At 46.2% G+C, this 21,252-nt stretch overlaps 1 protein-coding gene across 4 annotated transcripts in view; it reads left to right on the top strand.

Moving 5' to 3' along the window:
- AGAP1 (ArfGAP with GTPase domain, ankyrin repeat and PH domain 1) overlaps window positions 1-21,252 on the top strand; it is a 280,544-nt gene that overhangs the window by 154,339 nt on the left and 104,953 nt on the right. For all 4 annotated transcript variants that reach the window (XM_018084483.3, XM_029964414.1, XM_029964416.1 and 1 more), the window contains 2 exons: window positions 6,248-6,352; window positions 18,611-18,779. In XM_018084483.3, the coding sequence (XP_017939972.1) occupies window positions 6,248-6,352; window positions 18,611-18,779 (274 nt within the window). The remainder of the gene's footprint in view (window positions 1-6,247; window positions 6,353-18,610; window positions 18,780-21,252) is intronic.

Consider the following 21,252-nt stretch of genomic DNA (forward strand, 5'->3'; position numbering starts at 1 on the left):
GAGCCAGAGCCCTTGGCATCCTGCTCCCTTGGGCAGCGGGAGGATGATTTGCATCGCGGTGCATTTTGCATCAGTGCTGAGACAGTGTCAGGGAAACCACAGCTGCCAGTGCCAAGGGGTTAATAAACCGACTCCTGCACGTTACTAAGGGCTGGGATTTTTTTTGTCTTTTTTTTTTAACAATCCAGGGTAAGCAGAAGAAGCCTCAGAAGGCAACGCGGGCAGAAACTACGGCAGGGCAGGAAAATATTTTGACTTGCTGGGTGCTGTGCCCTGTTCAGAGTGGTAATCCAGGGTTAGAGTGAGAGACGTGCCAGTCCTTCAATTACCTGTTCTACTCCATAGGGAGGACGTATAGTAAGTGGAGAGTTTGCAGTGTATAAATGTAGCTCAAGGGAAGAGTGCCCTGTTCCCAAAGCTGCCAATCGAGGGAGAACTCAAGAAGTCTGAGGCACATGGTGGGATTGTTGGGGTGGATTGTACAGGGCCAGGAGTTGGACTGGATGATCCTTGTGGGTCCCTTCCAGCTCTGGATAGCCTGCAATTCCAAGTCTCCTGCTGTGCTGAGTGTCTCTGTCCTTCAACCATGTGTCCCATGTTGTTTTTTGCCGCGACTGTTGTGAGAACTTCCCGTAAAATCATTTGCTGCCTGTCGGAGGAACTGTGAGCAATCGTTAATCGAGGCCAGGCTGGACGGGGCTTGGAGCAACCTGGGCTAGTGGCTGGGGGTGGAACGAGATGAGCTTTAAGGTCCCTTCCAACCCAAACCAGTCTGGGATTAAAATTAAAAATACAGTAACAGTGAACACTAAGTTTGTTCTTCCCATTTACCATCTCCCTCATGCTGATGTTCCACGCAGGAATTTGGTAGCTGTCCTTTGTTGGAGGTGACAGTTGCCGGGGCTGTGATGCACTGTAAAACTTGCTTCATCAGCACTGGGATTTTTTCAGTACATCTTTCTAATTTTCCTTCGTAGCTTGTGTGCAGAGAGCTTGGAAAATAATGAGTTGGAGGTTGATTGTCTTTCAAGTTTGAGCAAAGCCATTATCTTTTGCTCCAAGTTAGATGTTAGATCCTCTCTGTTCTTTGTCTCCAGATGGAAATTGTGGCTGATCAGCCTCAGCATTAGGTAACCATTCATGGTGTAATTACCTGCTGCACAGTGTTACTGCCTTGTGTTTAGGGAATGTTAAAAGAGAATTGGGTGCAATGTTCTGATTTCATTTTGTCCTAAAAGTGCATAACATAAATTTGCATAGTTTCCTCTGTGTGGAAGCATCTTTGACTTTGTAGTGAAACTGCTGCTACTGTAGAGTCAGGTTTTATGGAAGGGGGGGGGGGAACTTTCCATGTGCCTGGATGCAGTTAAGAATATTTGGGGGTTTTAGGGAATTTTTTTTGCAATGTTATAATTAGATACTGAAGTTGGAGAATATTTGAGGTTGCCTGTTCTCACATGTCTTCAGAGCCACTTCAGTTTCTTGTAGCCTTTGTTTTGTGGTTCAGTTGATCCCCAGTTGTGCCCTGTCACTGTAGGAGATCATAGAATCCCACACTGGTTTGGCTTGGAAGGGACCTTAAGGACCATCCCATTCCACCCCCTGCCATGGGCAGGGACACCTTCCACTGTCCCAGGCTGCTCCAAGCCCCGTCCAACCTGGCCTTGGACACTTCCAGGGATGGGGCAATGACAGCTTTTCTGGGCAACCTGTGCCAGGGCCTTCTCACCCTCCCAGGGAAGGATTCCTTCCCAGTATCCCATCTATCCCTGCCGTCTGGCAATGGGAAGCCATTCCCCGCTGTCCTGTTACTCCAGGCCCTTGTCCAAAGTGCCTCTCCCTCTTTTATAAGCCCCCTTTCGGTACTGGAAGGGAGAGGGATATTTGCTACAGGTTTCCAAGTGTAAAAACTTAAAACAGCTTCATATCTCACTGACCAGAAGACCAAGGAGCATTCCCTTAAATTCCTGGGGAAGAAAAGACCTAACTTTGTGAAACAGCGAAAACAAGTTACATTTGTATGGAAGGATTCCAAATGCTCTGGGAATCTTCAGCAGTTTATTTCCTAGAGGGTTAGTTGTATCCTTCGGTGTGTGCTCAGATTTCATTGTTGAAGTGAGAGCAACCTGGTCTACTGGATGATGTCCCTGCCCATTGCAGAGGGTGGAATGAGCTAAACTTTAAGGTCCTTTCCAACCTGAACCATTCTGGGATTCTGTGATGTTATGATATGACTGCCATGAGCTTAAATGGACTCTAATGCTGGAAACCTGTTACAGTTAAATCTTCTGGAAGCAAGAAATAACAGTTAAGAATTACTCTCTTGTTTATTATTAGGATGACCTAGACTGGTCCCAGTGGTGCTGGACAGACTGTGCAGAGTTGGCTGGTCATGCAATCCTGAAGGATTCAGCAGCATTTGTTGCCCATGTTACTGCATTTAAAGGAAGTGTTTTGTTGTCCAGAATTTATATGTAACAGTTAGTTTGTGATCCTGGCTGAGTGGCTGCCCTTAGCCTTACTTGAGGGAAGATTTTTCTGATGAACTGAGTTTTTCTTTTGTGAACAGGATGCACATGATTCCTAGAAAATTCCTAGCAGTGCTGGCTGCTGATCATGGCTGTGAGAACTACAGACCTGAGTGGAAAATTAGGAATTTACACTGTTAATGACTAAGTGTGAGATTACCTGTTTCATTGTGTCAGAACAGCAGCAGAGTAACAGTGCGGGGTGGGCTAAAAATCAGGGAAGGGAAGAAAGGAGAGGCTGGCAGAAGTTCACACCACAGCTGTGGCAGTGGGATGAACTTCTGAAAGAAATTAGACACCGTTAGAGCCACAGAACGGTTTGGGTTGGATGGGACCCTAAAGATCATCTAGTTCCAACCGCCAGCCTTGGGAGTACCATATTTCCTTGTCCTGAAGGTCCAGTCTTGGCTCTGCTCCCTTCAAAGGCCATTTTCAGGGCTTCTCACCTACCAGCATCTTCGATGGGGCATGAAGCCACTTCGGGAGGCCACTTTTTAAAATGCTGCTAATTTGCTGTTTAAGACCCCGCGTATTTCCATAGAACAAATGTGTGGCTGTGTCCCAGGGGTGCTGGTTTGTGCTCTGAGCTGGCAGGGTTGGCAGTGTCTGCAGCAGCCGGGTTTTGCGAGCTCAGGTGAGCCGGGTGTGTTGTGTGTGGTGCTCCCTTGGCTGGAGTTGGGATGTTGTTTTTTATCCACCTTGACTCCAATCAATGCAGTGCTGGCGGCCTTTCATTAGCTGCTGCTGCTCCCACGGAGCTGTTGGGATGCAGAGCCACTGGCAGTCTGTAACTCGTGCGGGTGCCCCGGAGCTCAGCGGCGTAAGCTGATTGACTCAGTTAAGGCCCCAGCCTCTAACAGCAAATGCAATCAATAAATCTTTGTTGGTAAATAATTGCTATCGAACAGAGTTTTAATATAAATTTATGAGTGGTGTTTTATCACAGCTTGAGGCTACAGCAAGCCACTGAGTGATGGATTTCAGATCACACTTACATTCATTACATTAACTTTGTAAGTTATTTAAAGCTTGTACACTTAACATTGCTTTTGGCTTGCAATGACCTCCTGGGAGTAGACGTAGCACACACATTACTAATAAAGAACTGGTGGAACGTCCAGGCAGCTCCTCTGTTTGCTTTGTGTTCCTCCAGCAAAACCTGGGGAGGGAGGTCCGTGCATTCCAGTTGGAGCCTTTTTCCTCTGGCTCCTTAAAAATACAAGCTGGAGGAGTCTGGTAGGAGAAGCCATTCCTCTGTTAGACACAGAATTGCAATTTTGGAGGGAAGGTGGTAAAAAAAAAGAACTGTGAAATTGTTCCCAGTTTGTGTGGAAGTTGGAGGTGTTAAATTCTCAGTGTTGAGCCTGGAGGCTTTGGGTCAGCTACACCCAACTGCAGATGGAAGACTAAGAAATGAAAGGTTTCATGCAAATTAGGAAAAATGATGTTATCAGTTAATAACAACTTGAGGCAGAGATTATTTAGACCAAAAAAAAATGGGTATTTGGAAGTAGGAGATTGCCTGGGTCTCTTACTGCTCAGCTTGGGGACCAAAGGTGGGTTTTGCAGTGTGTTCTGTGTACGTGGGGACCTCTTTGGTGGGGACTGGGGACATGCCCAAGCTGCCTCTCAGTTGCCTCGGAGGTACCAGAGGTCAGTGGGAACCCGTGGAACTCATTTCCCAGGCACAGTATCTGATGTGATTTAGACATAAAGTGACTGAAGGAAAGGGCTTTTTCTTTAAAGGAACATTTCTTGTCATATCAGGGCCATTTATTTTTTTAAAATTTGGTTAATGTTAAAGTGCATTTATAGCTGATATAAACTCCGATTCTAAGACCATTTCTCCAGATCATTCTATAAAATTATCACAAATTGGTGGCCCTGGGGGGGAAAATGTGGTTTATATGGGCTACTTCACTCTATAACACCAAGTTCTTGTATTCAGAGCAGTTTCCTCTCCAGGTACTTTAAGATACCTTTAATTCTCACATAATGTGAAAATGAATGTGTTTGCTATAGGAATGCCTGAAGGAAATGGATTGGGAAACCTGGTTTGTTAGTTAGGCACACAAATAGGTACATCATTCATATCTAATGCTGATCTGGATTTTTTTTTACATCAAGCACAGAATTCCACTTTAAAAGTATGGTGAAACCTCATTTTGAATAAATTTCTTCATTTAGATCCATAGCTAGAGTGTCAGAATTCACACCTAGATAGTAGCAAAGCTTCTGTGTACTAAAAATCATGACCGTGTTAGGTGTTTACTATTTATTGAGTTTATAATTGGCATGAATTGATAATTATGGAAGTAATTACATGTTGTCTGTATGGCAAAGGGACAGTTAAAAGGTGTGAAGTATATAAACTTTATTTTGTTCGAAACTTAAAAAAAAAAAAAAAGGCAGAGGGGGGAAAAAAAAGATCACCATTGTGTTCCTTACTGCTTTTTTCGCCATTAAAAGGTCTGAAGAACAAACCAGTGCAGGGAAAGTGTAATTTTTGATCCCCACGGCACAGCACTAACTAGAATTGGGTCCCCCTGAACGGCAGCGAACGTGCTGCAGGTGAGGTATGAAAGATGGGAAAGGTGAAGCCACGGATCACCTCCTATAGACAAACAGGCGAGTCAAAGGCAGAAACAAGCTTTCATTTTTTAATAGAAGAAAACAACGTCTGTCCCCACTGGCACACGGTAATTGGGCTGTGCCGCGGGAGCTTCTGTGAGGAGGCGGTGCAGGAGCCCCATTCTCCTTGAAAAAGTTCCAGTTCTGGCAAGGAACAGCACAGGAGAATGAAGATGTGATCCCCAGGCAGCTGGAGAGTTGGGAGTTTGTGCCACTGTGTAATTCAGGGACCCAGCACGAGCTTCTCTCCACGGTCCCATGCACAGGTTGGGTTGAGTTGGGAAGGGTTCCTCTCTGAAGTTGTGTCCCAAGTGCCTGGCCAGGAGCAGGCAGGTGTGAGTGGGGCTTTTCCACTGGGGTCATCCCTGATGTTGCACAGGGAGACTTGTTAGGTTGTATGGAGAGTGGTGAGGGACTTCAGCTGGAAGCTGTAACATCTGGAATTCTGCTTGCTCTGGAGGACTTCTACTTGGGCAGAGCTGGCCTGTGTCCCCTCCTGGCTTTGGGATCGGCTCTGCAGAGACTTCATAAAGCTCCACGTTTAATGGGAAGACAAACAGCAGAACTTGCTGTCAAGGCTTTAGCCTGCTTTGACAAGAACAGCTCCATGGCAGTTGGAAGCACCGTGCTTTTTAGGGCATCTTTCTGTGTTCTGACTTCCCTTTATTTTAATTGCCTTGGCAAATGAGAAGGGAAAAACTCATTTTATGGGGATTAGAGAACTGAAGTTTGTGTTGGTTTAGATTCCTGGTTATGATTCAATGAAGCGTCTGCTTGTATCCCTGGCACTGGTGTATCTGTGTCCATAGTGTCTCCACGTGGACATTCCAGTAAGACTTTCCATGACCAAAGTACTGTATGATTCCTTAGGAATGCCTTCTGGCTTGGTGTTGGACAGCTTTTCCTCCTGAATGGCAAACAGTGAAGCTGCTGATGGAGGCAACGTGCCTCATGGGAGGGGCAGGGGAGGACGAGTAACTGCAGAGGAAAGTGTATCTGAAAATGCTGGCAATGGTGTCTCTTGCTGTGTCTTAAGTAGGTGTGCATTGGCCAGAGAATATTTAACCTTTCCTCTCTCCCCCTCCCAGGGAATGCTGCTGAAGAGGAGTGGCAAGTCTCTGAACAAGGAGTGGAAGAAGAAGTACGTGACGTTGTGTGACAACGGGGTGCTGACCTACCACCCGAGCTTACACGTGAGTACACCATGTCTGGGTGTTCAGCAGCACCAGGCCCTCAGCAAGCAGTGTCAGACAGGGATTTCTTCAGCCCCCTTTGGTGGGGGAACTTCTTTCTCTCTCTTCATTCCCCCCCCTCTCAAAGAACCATAATCTGAAATAAAACTCCCTGGTGCAAGTCTGAGAACAGTCCAGTTCCTCTGAATCCCCTGGGAATGAGGCTCCTTTGTGTCCCAAGAGGCAGCTGAAACAGTCTAAGTCTTTATTTTCTTCTGGTTCTTTTATGGACTTATTGTTGATCCCAGGATTAAAAAACAGAAACCTTTTATAAGAAAAAGTTTCCTAGATGTAGTAAAGAGTGAGGAGAGGTCTTAGTCAGTGTGCAGTGGTTGTGGTTTATTCAAGAGTAGTTCTGAGCAGCCTTTTGGAAATGACTTAGCTATTAAGACATGTTCTACACAGCTTTTCCATGTTGAGACATCTGTTGTCCCAAGGATGCTGTCTGTCTCTCTCAGTGCCTGTGACACAATCCCTGGATATGGATTTGGGGATGGAAGGAGCACAGGGGTCTGACTCAGGACCCCAAAACCCATGGTGTGACCCTCACTAAGGTCTTTATATCTGGTCTTATGTTTTATCATCATCCCATATATGAACATTATAGGGTGGCCACTCATAACATTTTTAGGGCCAGTTGTTCCTAAACCTGTTGGCGACATTTTGAGCTCTCGGGCAATTTTCCATTAAGGAGTGAAAATCAAGGTTTGGATCAGATGCCTTTTTTATAAGCTCTGAGGGTTACAGACCTGCACCTGGAACTGGCAGGAAACTTTTGCTTCGGATGGGTGGTTCTGAGGAGCATGAAACCATGGAATCATTTTGGTTGGAAAAGACCTCCGAGGTCATCGAGTCCAACCATTAACCCAGCACTGCTGAAGCACCACTAGACCATGTCCCCAGGTGTCACATCTACGTGTCTGGCCACATGGATGCTGTGCTTGCACAACTTTGCTGTTCCTTGACTGTGGAATATTAGCACTTTCTCTGGCTTGACACAGGATTTCGTAGTCTCGGGTCCTGCCATAACAATGCTTTGCTCTAGTTTCTGATGTCAGATCCATGTCTCTTAAAAACTGTTTAGTAAATTAGATGACAAGTAGCTTCCAGGCAGGTTCCCTCAGAACCCCTTTTCCCTCAGCCCCTGTGTTCTGGAGCAAGGTTTTCACTGCTCCTTTGTGGGATGTAGTTCAAGTCTTTTCTGTCTGATTTGGCCCCTCTTAGTGCCTCTAAATGTGCGTAATTCTGCTGTGAAGTAGTGCTGGAATACCCAAATCATGTATTGGTGTTGCTCCCAGAAGGGAGGCACAGGTGCTGTGTGCCTTTGGGGCAGTCCCCACGGAGCTCCCGACGGAGTTTCCCTGGGATTGTGTTGGCCAGCTCTGTGTCATCAGGAGGAGGCAAGGTGCCATTGTCTGGCCTCTTCCTGGTGTTGTGGAAGGGCTCTATTGTTCCTGGCAGTGCCATGCACGTGTTAGTTTTTCATTGCTCTTGCAGACAATAGAGAACTTCTCCACAGGCTTCCCTGGAGCTGCAGCATCTCCCCCAGAGTGAGAATCCATTGAGGTTACACGTAATTACTTTGAGATTAGAGGTAAATCCATCGGAGGTTAGGAAGAATCCATTTAAAGGAGAAGTAATTACTGGGCTGTAATTGTTTCCCTCCATCCCCCACCATGCCCCCCCAGCCCAAGAAGGTGGTACAGGGCTCTGTCTCCGTGCGTGGGTCGGAGGGGTTTCTAACGTAACCACAGATATTTAACTCAGTCACACCCCAGTACAGTTTGTGCTAAACTTAGTAGGCAGGAATGTCCCCATTTCCTCTTGGGCATTGCCAGGTGAATGTTTTTTCCCCCAGACAGGACTCTGATAATGTGTTTCTGGTTTGGGTTTGCAAGTTTTTTGTTTTTCGGTAATTCTTTTGTTGCTTTTTTGCACAGCAAAGCCAAAGACACTGCTGAATTTTTAATAGTGTACTTGCATTGCTGTTTGGGATAATTTCTTACGTTGTTTTGAGAAATCAGGGCCTTATTCCTACCAACTATCCCATTAAATAGCAGTGAAGAAAAGAGCTTTTGCTAACCATCTGAAGTCAGTTTCCTAAGCTTGTATAAAGCCTGGCTCTATTCTGACCACTTAGATTTGGGTCGTTTCAAATGTGCAGGCTATTTTAGTTAATCAAAATCTTGCCATTTTAATTCCAGAGTGAATTTTTAATTGGAGCGAAAGGTGGGCCTCTAGTGGTAGCAGGAGAAGTAAATTTAGAAGGTAATTTAGTCTGTCCAGCCTGTGGTTTGAGTCAGAACATAACACCTGCGTTGGGAGGACCAGTTTCAATATTTAATGGCTGAGAGCAAGCACTGTATTAAATATTGCTGGAGGTTTGGCCACAGGTGGATCAGTTGTCTCTGTCAGATCGGTCAGTGGCGGCTCAGGCACGAAGGAGAGTTCTTAGCCTAGAAAATATGTATTGCAGGAATCGGGAGTGACATCCTCCTTGAAAGGACTGGCTACAGAATGAAAGGTTTTGGGGTGGGGAGTGAAAAATCAAATGAGGCCCTTTCTTGCAGAGGAGGTGTCCCTGGGAGGGTCAGGCCTGTTTGGCAGGGCAGCGCATTGAAATGAGGGCGGCATTGTGCCAGCTAAATGAGGGACTGCTGATGCCACCAGGTTGATGTTTGACACAATAGCTCAATCCCTGTCCTTTCTTTTCAAGGAAGTGGGGGGAGAGGAAAACGGGGAAAGAAAAATATATGTACATAAGCACCCTACTGTTTTCTGACTTGGTCATGTCAGGTTTTTTCAAGAGCCTCAAACCTTCCCGTCCCTGGGGAGGCTGAGGAGCTCTGCCGACAGAAAATGGTGGGGATAATGAGAGAGAACTTTGACCCTCAGGCTTCAAAGTTCACCAGAGCTCCCTATTCATCTTGGGCTTCTGGAGCAGAGCCGTGGAGGGGATGACTAAAATTCTGGCCGGCAAATTCCACGTCAGCCTTCCCAAAGGGTCCCGGGGGAATTTGTTGCGGCATCTCTTGGCTTTTAATGGCAGAATGCCATGAGCGAGGGCTCCCGGAATGTATTCACCAGGATACCTGCTGGGCAGCACTGCTGCTTTATCTCAGCTTCTCCTGATGAATAGCTGAGCGTGTTTCACCACTGTCTGTCTGCCAGAGGTTGCCATCGTGCCACAGGGCAGCACGTGACAAAGCTTTGGCTGTGGATGTCCATTTTCTGCTCTTGTATCTTCATCATCATTATCTCTGCCCCTCATTTATGAAAAGAAGAAAGGGGGGAAAAAAAGGCTGAAACCAGCCTTTTTGGTAAGAGCAGTTTACCCCTTTGTATATTGTCTGGTTTAGATTTGATTTCAAATAAAAGCACAGTGCTTTTCAAATAAAAGCTTCCTCCTTGTGGGGGAAGAACAGCTTCTTAAATGAGTGAGAAGGAAGGTGTCATGCCCATATAGAACACACCTGGTACATAAACCCCTTGTGTCTACACGGCAGGGTTGGTGTTTGCTTGCTGCAGTCTTTAACCTTCCTCCTCACTGGTCTGGGGATTGTAACTGTGATCCAGGGGGGGAAATATATCTTTATTTCCTTGAAAGGTGTGCAGATTCACCTGATCTGCCCGACTCATCCAAGGGGAGCCACAGTTCCAAACCCTTCCTTAAATGCAGTGCTGGCTGGGTGAGCAGCATGAGCCCCCTTGGAGGGAGCACCAGCAGTGCTGTTCTATCCTCAAATATACTGGATGCTTTGTTTTAAAAAGGCAGCATTTCAGCCCGGTAAGGAGTCAGATCCAACAGCAGGTTAAACTTTGTGCAGGAGCTTCAACAATAAATTATATGGACGCATCTTCTCAGAAAACCCTAAAAAACCCCAGACCCTGTAAAATTCTTTTAAGACTTCAGGTGTCATTTGAGCTTTCTTTGCTTGGCCATTTCCTCCAGGAAAAGTGGTCTCAGTGAGAAATGGGAGGCTGTTGAGAATGTCCTCTGTGCGGGTATCTGAAGTGTTGTGGCTCCATTCACTTTCCTCAGGTCCCACAATACTCAGTGTTTTTCTCAGAGCTGCAGTTGACATTTTGTGTTGTTATCAGCTCTTACATGATTTTCCCGAATTATTTGGGAACAGAAAACCTGCTTGCAAATCAAGTATTCCAACTCTCCTCATGTTTCAGAGAGCAGTGTGGTGGCCACTCGGCACTGGGAGCTGGGTCCAGCCTTCCCAGTCAGGAATATCTCCCCCCCAGCCATCGTTTCAGCTCAGCCTTGTTTCCAGGGCTGCATTACCTCAGGCAGTTCAGTAGCTCCCAAGTGTGTTGTTTGTGTTGCTTGAACAGAAATATTCGTGCCCTTACATATTTCTAGAATACCATCCTGTGTGCCTGTTTTTTCCCCCCTGGTTTTGCTTCCCAGGAATGTAAAGCTGGATATTAGCTGGCTCTGGAAGCCCTTCTAACTGACCTTTCCTATCAACAGCTAATCCTCAGATTAGGCTTTGGTAAACATAGACTTGGACTGACAAAAAGAGGTGTCCAAGGCCAGGTTGGACACCTGCTTGGAGCAACCTGCTCTAGGGGAAGGGGGTGGAATGAGATGAGCTTTGAGGTCCCTTCCAACCCAAACCGTTCCGTAATTCTGTGTTATTTTTCACAAAAGATGTAGCTCTGCCTCCTGAAAGAGTAGTGAGCAAAGAAAATGCCGCAGAGCTACAGTTTGAGTATTGATGAAGATAAATCAGGAGCATGTGTAAGTTCTTATTGTAGTTACTGTTGCATCCATTAACATGCCTAAAACATTGGTTAGGATAGAAAAAATGAATGATAGGCACAGTTACAAAATCTGTGTATAGTAATTGCTGATTACCATGATGGTGATGAGATGGTGATCTTAGTACCCACCACAACTTGCATTCTTCCTGGAAGCCTTTTCCTCAAAGCCGTATTCAGAGCAACATTCTCCTTTCTAACAGTATTACTGACATTTCCCAGAGCTTTCCTTTCTTAATTATTACATGTTTTGTTTATATATGATTTATGTGGCTTGTAGCAATAAGTAGAGGATAACCAACCTTTATAGAAAAAATAGGTGCTAATCAAGCTGCTGTCACTTTTTTGGGGGTAAAGATACCAAACATGAAACAGCAGAAGAGGCATCTATGAAGTGGTGTGGCTGTACAGATCGCTCGGTCCCGTTAGAACTTCCTGGAAAGCTTCTTTATTATTTTCATGGGAATGATGCAATGGAGTGAAGATCAACTTGGGAGAAAAATGTAAAACTGAAGATCTTAGAATCACAGAATCTCCTGAGTTGGGAGGGACCTACAAGGTTCGTCCGCTCCAGCTCTCATTCCCAGTCTGTCTGTACATCCAGGGTTGTCCCATCCCAGGTGCAGAATCCAGCACTTGTCTTTGTTAAACTTCATGGGGTTGGTGATGGCCCATCTCTGATGCGTCGAGGTCTCTCTGCCCTAGAGGGAACCGACAGTCAGTAATGTGGCAACCACAGCACTGCTGTGGCAGAGCTGTGCAAACTTGGAGCAGACGCACATTTCAGCATCATATCCGTCTGCTCTCTCTTCAGAAAGTCAAGGAAAATTCTTGGGATCAGAATGAGTTGCAATTTAAATGGCAAAAACCAAGCCATTAATTAGTCAGGGGTGTTTATAAGATGAGAGCTTCCTGTCCAGCCAAACGAACTGCTGTGGGTGTAAATGCTTCATAAATTACTCAGGATGGTAAAACTCTGGTTTGTCTTTTACAGCAGCTCTCTTTACAAAGGCTTAATGAGAGGCAAAGTGCAGAGGGAAGAATTTTCTTAAAATTTTATGAAAATGAGTGATCCATTTACAGAAAGACCAGTGTTTTGTTGCTGTTGTGTTCCAAGTGTTGCCCCAGCTTCATCCCCTGCCCCCGAAACATTGATGGAGCAGATAAACACTGCAGTATAGATATAGGCAATGCTTTTTATTACTGAAATTTAATGTTCTTGATTCCCAATGTGAATAAAACAGATTGGTGATGACCTTCTTTTTGCCAGGACACAGCGCTTTAGGGTGATCAGTGGTTTCCAGAATGCCTTTTCATTCCTCTGTTCTCCTCAGAAAATAACATTTCATTGCTTTTCTTAAGATTAACTATGTATTATGAAGCTGAGTGGCATTACCCCCGTGTTTATATGCGAGGGGGGGGTGGCTAATTCCCCAGCACCATTTGATGAGTATATTCCACCGTGGCTCGTAACCCGGCGGTCGGTCCGTGGCTCAGGTCCTTCCTGGGAAGCAGGAGGGTGAGGGCTTGGGAGACTTTTGTTTTTTCTGAGGTGTGCCTGTGGCCCCAAATGGAAACCAATCAAGGAGCGATTTATGTTCATTAAGGGCTTGTCAAAACTGAAAAATTTTCTAATCAACAGCAGTGTGGCGGCAGCCCCTCCATGGCTGGGAGTGTCGCCTCGGCGGCAGCGGCTATTTGCCTGTTACAACTCTAGGCTAGGAATCCACTGATGATTACATTAGGCTAAGCTGCGAAGTAAATGAACCATGGCTTATTTAGGTGCAACTAGCTTCAGTGTAGTCCTGCCCCGCAGGGCACTTTATAGCATTTTATGGCTTTAAAATTAGTGTAGCTTCCCATTTGCTGCAGGGTGCTGCATGTTATGCCTTTGAACTCAATAAGCAAAGGGAAGGGGGCCTTTTGTTTTTTTTCTTCTCCCCCCCTCCCTTCCTTTTCTTCTTTTTGCAGTTTAGCAATTTTGTTTTGCATCTTTTCCAGACGGTGTTTCGCCATAAAAATGTCTGACTGCCACAGAGAGGCACAAAAGTCAGGGCTCCTTCCGTTTCCTGCTCTGCTCCCGTTTCAGGGGGAAGAGGGTTTGGCTGTTGCTGATGAGGGTGAACAATAGCTTTTGTGGGTCCTATAGGTCATCTCACAGGATTGGAATTGTCTTTCAAAAAATACGCTGCACTCAGTCTTTAAAACGTCATCCAGAGGTGCAACCATAAACTTTCTTTTCCATAATAATTTTTATTGCACCTCAGATCAGGAAACACTATTTCAACCTCAGTAAGTGGAGCCTTAGGAGTGTTATGCCCAATTGAATGGTGGGGGGAAACTGCCGTGAAGTGCAGGTGGTTTTTATAGAATCATGGAATGGTTGGGGATGGAAGGGACATTAAAGCTCATCTCATTCCACTCCCTGCCTTGGGCAGGGACACCTTCCACTAGAACAGGTTGTTCAGAGCCCCGTCCAACCTGGCCTTGAACACTTCTAGGGATGGGGAAGAAGCTCATCAAAAGCACAGTGCAAACCAGGGACAGAACTGGGAAGGATTCTAGGCCTGGACCTTTTCCTTGGAAAAACAAGCTTCTGGGAGATTTGAATAGCTGAAAAGGAAAAAAAAAATGTGATATTCATAGCTGTGTACTGTTATAGCCACGGGAAGTCACTGCTCTCAGAGGGTCTCTCCTTTCATATCTTGTGGGAGAAACATGTGGGGAGACCCTCTAGGAGGGAGCAGGTAGTTTTTTAAATTTCAGTGTTATGACACATGGCAATGCCCAGGTGGGTGGTTTCAGTGTGAGCTTTGAAACCCTTTCACCCAGTGCCACGATGTGAAACCTTTTTGATATCCATGGTTTTGATAACTAACCTGAGCCATGCCTTTAAGCTAAGGATGGCCCTAGGGAGCAACCATGCTCTGTTGATAGCACAGCGGGGGATGGCTTCAGCTGAGGGAGGATAGATTTAGATTGGATTTTAGGAGGAAATCCTTCCCTGGCAGGGTGGGGAGGCCCTGGCACAGGTTGCCCAGAGAAGCTGTGGCTGCCCCTGGATCCCTGAAAGTGTCCAAGGCCAGGTTGGACGAGGCTTGGAGAAGCCTGGGCTAGTGGAAGGTGTCCCTGCCCACGGCAGGGGGTGGGATGGGAAGGTCTCCTTAAGGTCCCTTGCAGCCCAAACCATTTATTGATGATGAATTTATGGCTGCACACTCAGTGGTCCTTTAGTTGAGGTATTTGAGATGGCTGTGATAGACCTGAACGATGTGAGTTTGTGTCCCAGCTTCATGGAAGCAGCAGCCAGCACATTCTGCCTTTCCCTCAGTCTGATCCATGTGTCCCTCCTGCCCGAAAACGGGGCCAAGCAGGCGGCAGCAGCCCTGAGTGTGGCTGTGGAAGTGGAGATGTTTGCCTGCTGTCAGTGTTCTGGGCCGGAACCACCAGGTAGCCTGGGTTCAGCTCGTGGCCCTCGGTGGAGCGTCTTCTCCAGCTCTGAGGGCCGTCAGAAGTCACTGCGGTGTGTGGCAGCAAATTTAACAACCGCTGGTGCTCAGAAATAAAAAGGGGGCCCCGAAATAGCAGTGACTGTTTTTGGTGGGTCTGTTTAGAAAACATGATCATACCCGTTTGCTCAATTTGCATGTCTGAAAGGCTTCTGCTCAGTTAATTGGTGAAATTAATTTCTGCTGTTGTAAACAGAGAGCCGTATTAAGAGCAGAACTGAAGTAATTTTACTTTACATTATTCTGTGTCATGGCACATCGTTTCTTTCTTACTCAAGGCAATTCATTTCGTAGTGCTGTCAAGTGATACTTGGTGTCATCTTCAGTCAGTGCGGCGGTTTTGATTTTCCCCTGATGTTTTAGCAGTTTGTTTAGTCAGTAGATAATGGTCAATGGCCTTGAGTAGTCAAATTAACACCTCTGCGGCACCGCACGGGAGCCGCTGCCGGTGACCTGGGGATGAAAAGCGATGGGAATGGACGCGGGGAGCGCGTTTTGGGGGATCACTGATGGATCGGTGCGCTGGCGGCGGCGGCATCGCCCCACAGCTGACTGAGATGGAGCTGCCAGTTCGCGCTGACCGCGCGGCCATCCCCGCGCGGGCACACGCGGCCCGGCTTGAGAGCCGCGGCCTGGCCCGGGGGCCGGAGGACGCTCCGATCCGATCGCTCCGGCTCCCGCCCGCCCTGGGAGCCGCGGACGCCGCTGATTTGATTCCTCGCCCGCCGTTCCTGCAGGGAGCTCCGGGGCCCTGCCGGCTGTGTCCCCCCGCCGGGGGGGCCCTGCGAGGCAGAGCTGTTGTCAGCCAGCCCCGGTCCCCCCGCCACGGCTCGCGATTGCTGGCAGGTTCCTCTCACTGCACCTCATTTGCATCTGGGACATCAATTAGCATGTTTGTTGAGGCTAATTGAATGAAACTCAATCATAGCTCTTAATTGCTTGACTATGTGAAAAGAAATCACATTAATGCAGCTAATTAAGTGTATGGCGATAGATGCAACATAATTAGGAGCGAAATGTAAAAAACAAGCGATGGCGAAGGTGTGGGGACCAGGGCACCAGCTTCTCCTCTCAGCCACATGTTTGGGGAGGGGTCCCTCGCCTTTGCTGCTTGCTTTATTTTTTTTTTTTTCCCCCCTGCCTTACTGAGTGATGAACACGGACAAGTCGAGAAGAAAAATGCAAATGGATTCACAATTACTACTTTTTCAAGCTGTTGAGGGGCAGAAGATGGCACGTCTGGGGTGGCCCACTGTTGAGTGGGCTCTAGGGACTTGTTAAGTGCTGTTTAAAAGTACTTGGCTTTGAATTACCCTCATGCCTTGTTAAAGGGTTTTTTCCCCTTTTTTCTCGGATCAGCATTTTCTACAACTAACATCTTGGGGAGTTATCTCTGTACCATTTGCATATCAAAATCTGGCTTGCTGTCTTCTCTTTAACACAGCATATTCCAGATGACAGCAAGACCCTCATCTGTTCTAATCTGATCAAACCCTCCATTGCGCTTCTGAAGCCGCCACATTATTTTGTAGTTTGAAGTTCTATTCCCCGAGCGGGATCTGACGGAGCTCCCTCCGCCGGCTGGGAATGTGGGCCTGGCCCCCCTCCTCGGGGGGGATGCACAGATTATCGCTATGCATCCTGCACACAATGAAAGAGCCTTTATTATTTACATTTGATATATCCCCATAAATATTTAAGCTGACATTAATATCTACGTGGCATCTGTTGTGCTCGGGCACTTTGGTCTAATAACGGTGCGGCTGCAGCGCATTTATTTTCTGTTTGCCAACATTCACTTGCTCTCTCAAATGGTTTATAGCTCACCTTAAGCCTGGTTCAATCCCAATTAAAAGGGCTTTAATATCGCCCTGTCACATCTCACGAGCTGGCAGGGAAGTCGTACATGCCTTTCATCTGAAGAATCTGGAATAAACACCTCCTTCTGCAGTGGAAGTGGAGCGCTCTGTGGTTGTACATGAAATAAAACATGTCTATTAGAAAAGAGCACGTGCCGAGTTTTAGTCACTCTCTGATTAAGCCTCATTTTAGAGCCCATAAGCAATAAATGCTCAATTATCTTGTGCTTATTGTATTTTAATTTGCGAAGAACTGACACCGAACAAGAAAGTTCCGCCAACTTGGTAATTTATGGATGAAACGCTTTTGTTCGTCTCTGTCTAACACCTAGTAAAGGAATTTTCCTTAATGGATTGCCTTTGTTTCTTTTGGCAGCAGAGCTCTGCGTCCGTCCTCTCCCCAGGAATTGCTCAGGCCCCACCTTTTACTGTTAATACTTCTCAGCTAGGGAGAAATAAGCTGATGTGATGGCTTAGTCTGGGGGGTTTATCACAGATTACTGTTAACTGGGAAGAAATTAATGCTGGTCCCAGGTTTTTGATGGATTTTGAGCAGAATATATAATTTGCATTGTAAAAGCTGCCAAAGTTGAAAGAATCTTGATGAGGGAGCTGATTGTTCCCTGTACTGTGGCAGCAGTGATACAGGTTTGGGGTACACTCGGGAGTTTTCGTGTGAAATGGGTGCTCTGGTGGTGTCCAGGTCTGTGCAGGCAGTCTGTCATCTAACATCTCTCATCTGGCTGACTCTTACCCTGATGACTTGGACAAGGGGGAGTTACATCTGAGCTCATGCAGGTGCCCACGGTGTCACCCAGGTCTCTGCGAGGCGATCAGGTTCTGTCTGAAAAGGAATTAAGACTTTTTGCCTCCCCACAGAAGTGGCTCAGGAATACCATTCCCCTGGTCTCCAGCTTAACTCAAGAACTTCAGCCCAGATCTTTTCCCAACCAGTTCATACTGCTGTTCTCCTCTTGGGATATTTAATCGTGGAATCACAGACTGGTTTGGGTTGGAAGGGACTTTAAACACCATCCTGTTCATCTGCTGCCATGGGCAGGGACACCTTCCACTAGCCCAGGTTGCTCCAAGCCCCATCCAAGCTGGCCTTGGACACTTCCAGGGATCCAGGGGCAGCCACAGCTTCTCTGGACAACCCAGATATCCTTTTGTGCAGTGATCTTGTCCCTTTTCACCCTTGATTTTGCTCTCCTGTGTGTCCCCTCTTGCATGTCCTCTGTAAGACACCATCTCTTTTGTTTCTTTTAGTGCCCTCATAGTTGTTCCAGTTTCAGGCACTTTTTCTGGAATGTGAGTAACCACAACGTTGTGTACCAGGAAATGAGAACTTTGGTGTCTTGTGGTGTCATTCACCATCTCTCCTGGAAATATCTCTGCTGAATGTATCCCAGGATTGCAGCCTTAGTGGCTGTCTGACCTTAATCAATTGCTTTCTGATAAAAACACCATTTTTATGTGTCTATTTGCTCTTACATTTCTTTCCCCATTTGGGCTTTCCAAACAGGAATTAGCAAAAGCCTTTTCCAGGTCTGGCTCCTAGCTTTTAGTGTTTCCTCTAATCAGATGCAATTTGCATGCCTTTTTCCCTTCTGTGATTTCTTGTGTGGGTGGAGGAAGGGTCTCATATTCTAAGGAAGCAAAGTTGGAATTGGCCAAACCTTATGTGCTGGTGCCCTTTTGTGCCTGCTGGTCCACTTCAGCCAAATTTGAGGAAGAGATAAGGGCACAACACGCTGGCAGAGAGGAGGCGCAAGTAAATGTGCTCGTGAGGGACACTCAGCTTTGTCATCTCTGTTTGGGACCTTCTAGCTGGTGAACTCCTACATGTAGCTCAAACCAGACTCCAGCTGGTAGTTTGAGGGTGTAGTAGAAAGCTCCAGACTTTTGGGATAAATTGTAGTAGCAAGGGATTATCAAGAAAAATGGAAGGAAGGGGAAAACCATACAGTGGGTGCTGTCAGTGGATGTCGGGCCAAAGTCTTATGGAACCAGGTTTGTTAATTCTGTTGCTTATAGAACTCCCTGTTTGATGTTGGGGTTTGGGTCTCTCTTGCCAGGACTATATGCAGAACGTTCACGGGAAAGAAATCGACTTGCTGAGAACCACTGTGAAGGTCCCTGGGAAGAGGCCACCCCGAGCCACGTCAGCCTGTGCACCCATTTCCAGCCCCAAAACCAACGGCCTCTCCAAGGACATGAGCAGTTTACACATCTCACCAAATTCAGGTAAGAGAGCACCGTGTTAGGGAAAAAATGGGAAAAAACGGCATTTCCAGTGCCTGCAGGCAGTTGTTGTATGTGACTGGGGTGGGGATGGTGTCTGGGAATAGTGTCCAAGGCCAGGTTGGACGGGGCTTGGAGCAACCTGGGCTAGTGGAAGGTGTCCCTGCCCGTGGCAGGGGAGTTGGAACTAAGTGGTCTTTAAGGTCCCCACCAATCCAAATTGTTCCATGATTCTGTGATTCCACTCATGTGGAACTTTTCAAGCCCTGGCTGCTGGTCTGTCCTGCACAAGAGGTTCTGAGGAGCCTTCAGTGTCTGTAATTGTGTATTTGTTACCTTATACTTGCCAAAACCCTACCTACTTTCACAGAAATTAACAAAGAATTGATGATCTATTAGGTCTAGTACTTAGGAAAAACAAATGCTGTATGATTTGAAAGGGCTCTTTATGGCTTCCTGGTGGGATCTACAGCCCTCTTTCCACTTTTAGAAGGATTCATAATTTGGACTTTCCAAGAGCAAGATTCTTCTGTAGAAAGCTGCTCTAATTAGTTTATGGAAGTAGTTTATAGCTTCTTGAGAGCTCTAAACAAAGAAGTTTATTGTTCCCTGAAGTACTTGTCCATACAGCTGAGTGGATTTTAAAAAATTGCATTAAGAGAAAACATTTGTGACAATTTGTCTTGTGAAATGTGCAGCTTATACAAAACTCCTAATGGTCTATTGGAAGTTCTGTCAGCATGTTTGGGATGGTGTCCATAAAGTGCTGAGTGCCTTTTGCATTTATGATTAACACAGACCCCTCCAGTGTGTGCCAAAAACCCATCCACACACACTCCTGTCCCTGTGCAGCACCCACTGGGAGCAGCAGCCGTGGGAAGGAGCTCGGTCAGCTGGATGTTCAGGAGTCTTCACTTGAATGGTCAGCATCTGCTGCTTGTTACTGGATTAAAAGCAAACATAAAAAGTAACTGCTCATCAGGAAAGTATTACTTAAAAAAAGCCAAATGAAAATGAAATTAAGAAAGTAGTAGGACACGCTGGATGTGGGAAGTCCCTGCCAGCAGCTCAGCTCTGCATCAGTCCATGTGTCCCTCCCAATGTTCTCGTGTTCAGGTGAGGCTGAAGAGCTGCATCGCAGAGAGGGATTTTAAAATAGGGGAATATTAATACTGAAAAAAAAAAAAAAGACACTGTCCCAGTCTGTGCCTGGTTTGCTACTCTGAATCTTGCTGTGGTCAGGTATTTTGGTCACAGCTGCTGTTGGGTGGGAGACCTGTAGGTACTCGGTGCTCGATTCTGCTGATGTATCTGCAGTTACCTGTCATGCAGCTAAAGACACCTGCAAATTACCCCTTCCAGGCTGTGCTGCTGTCTCAGAGCTTTTCCTGGGAAAATGTTGTCTTCAGCTTGCATAGGGCTTGAAAATTGATTACAGGGCTGAACTTGTTACTGGTTTTTCACAGGGAGGTTTCTGTACACGGATCTGTGCATGGATGAGGCTTGAACCACACAGAAAGAATCAGCACTTGCTGTTTTTAGTTTTAGGCCTGTAAATTCACTATACTCTCGTTGTTGCACGTTACCTCTTCCCCAAAGCAGTCACATAGTGCTTATATTAAATGATGTCTTCATTTAAAGACTTTGATGGTCAGTTAAACACTGTTTGGAAGCTGCCCCTTAAGGATGGATGTCAGTGCCAACTTGGCCAACAGATCTATAGATTAGATGCCTGTTGGATTGCCTATGACTGACGTGTTCTAAATTAATTTTTCATGAGTGCTCAGCAGATAGTTTTCTCTGGCTCTTAGTGGAGTTTCTTGTAATTCATCTTTCCCAAGGTGCTTCCCATAGCATTGCTATGAGCAGGGTAGAAGGAATGAGGCTCCTCAGGGTGATGCTGTGAATTCAGGAGGGGCAAACTCAGTTATTTGGCAATCCAAGTTGTGACAGCCAAGCAGGAGGTGCAAGGTTTGCTGTTAGGTTTAATTGCCATAGGGGTCACACGCAGAAGGTGAAGTTTAAAAGTACATGGAATTTTGTCGTGCTTTGTGGCATTTCTGGTCTGAACATTGTTGTTTTTCTGGTTTTAAAGACTTTGACAAGCAGACATATAATAACCATCTCTCAGTGACAGTTATCCCAGTCCATAAATATTTTCATCCCAAACAAAGCAGGTGTCTCTGGGTAATAATCATCTTATCAACAAAAGCCAAGTTCCAGTCCTTGAGAATTTCCATTTCAGAGATGTAAAAAAATGAAGATCTTTATGAGAATAGATGAAGAGAAAAAACCTCCAGTTCTTTACTCTTTCTGCTGGGTTTCCACTGACACAAGGGCTGGGAAAATTCTTTTCCTTGGCATCAGGTCACAGTCATGGTAGGACACTGTCCAAACTGAAGTGAAACAGCATTAGGGAAAAGGAGTGGTTTGGGTGCTCTGTCACAAAGCAGACCAATGACTAGAAGGTGAAGCT

The sequence above is a fragment of the Manacus vitellinus genome, unplaced genomic scaffold (genome assembly GCF_001715985.3).
Source record: "Manacus vitellinus isolate BGI_N305 unplaced genomic scaffold, ASM171598v3 scaffold_71_pilon, whole genome shotgun sequence".
NCBI classification, from domain to species: domain Eukaryota; kingdom Metazoa; phylum Chordata; class Aves; order Passeriformes; family Pipridae; genus Manacus; species Manacus vitellinus.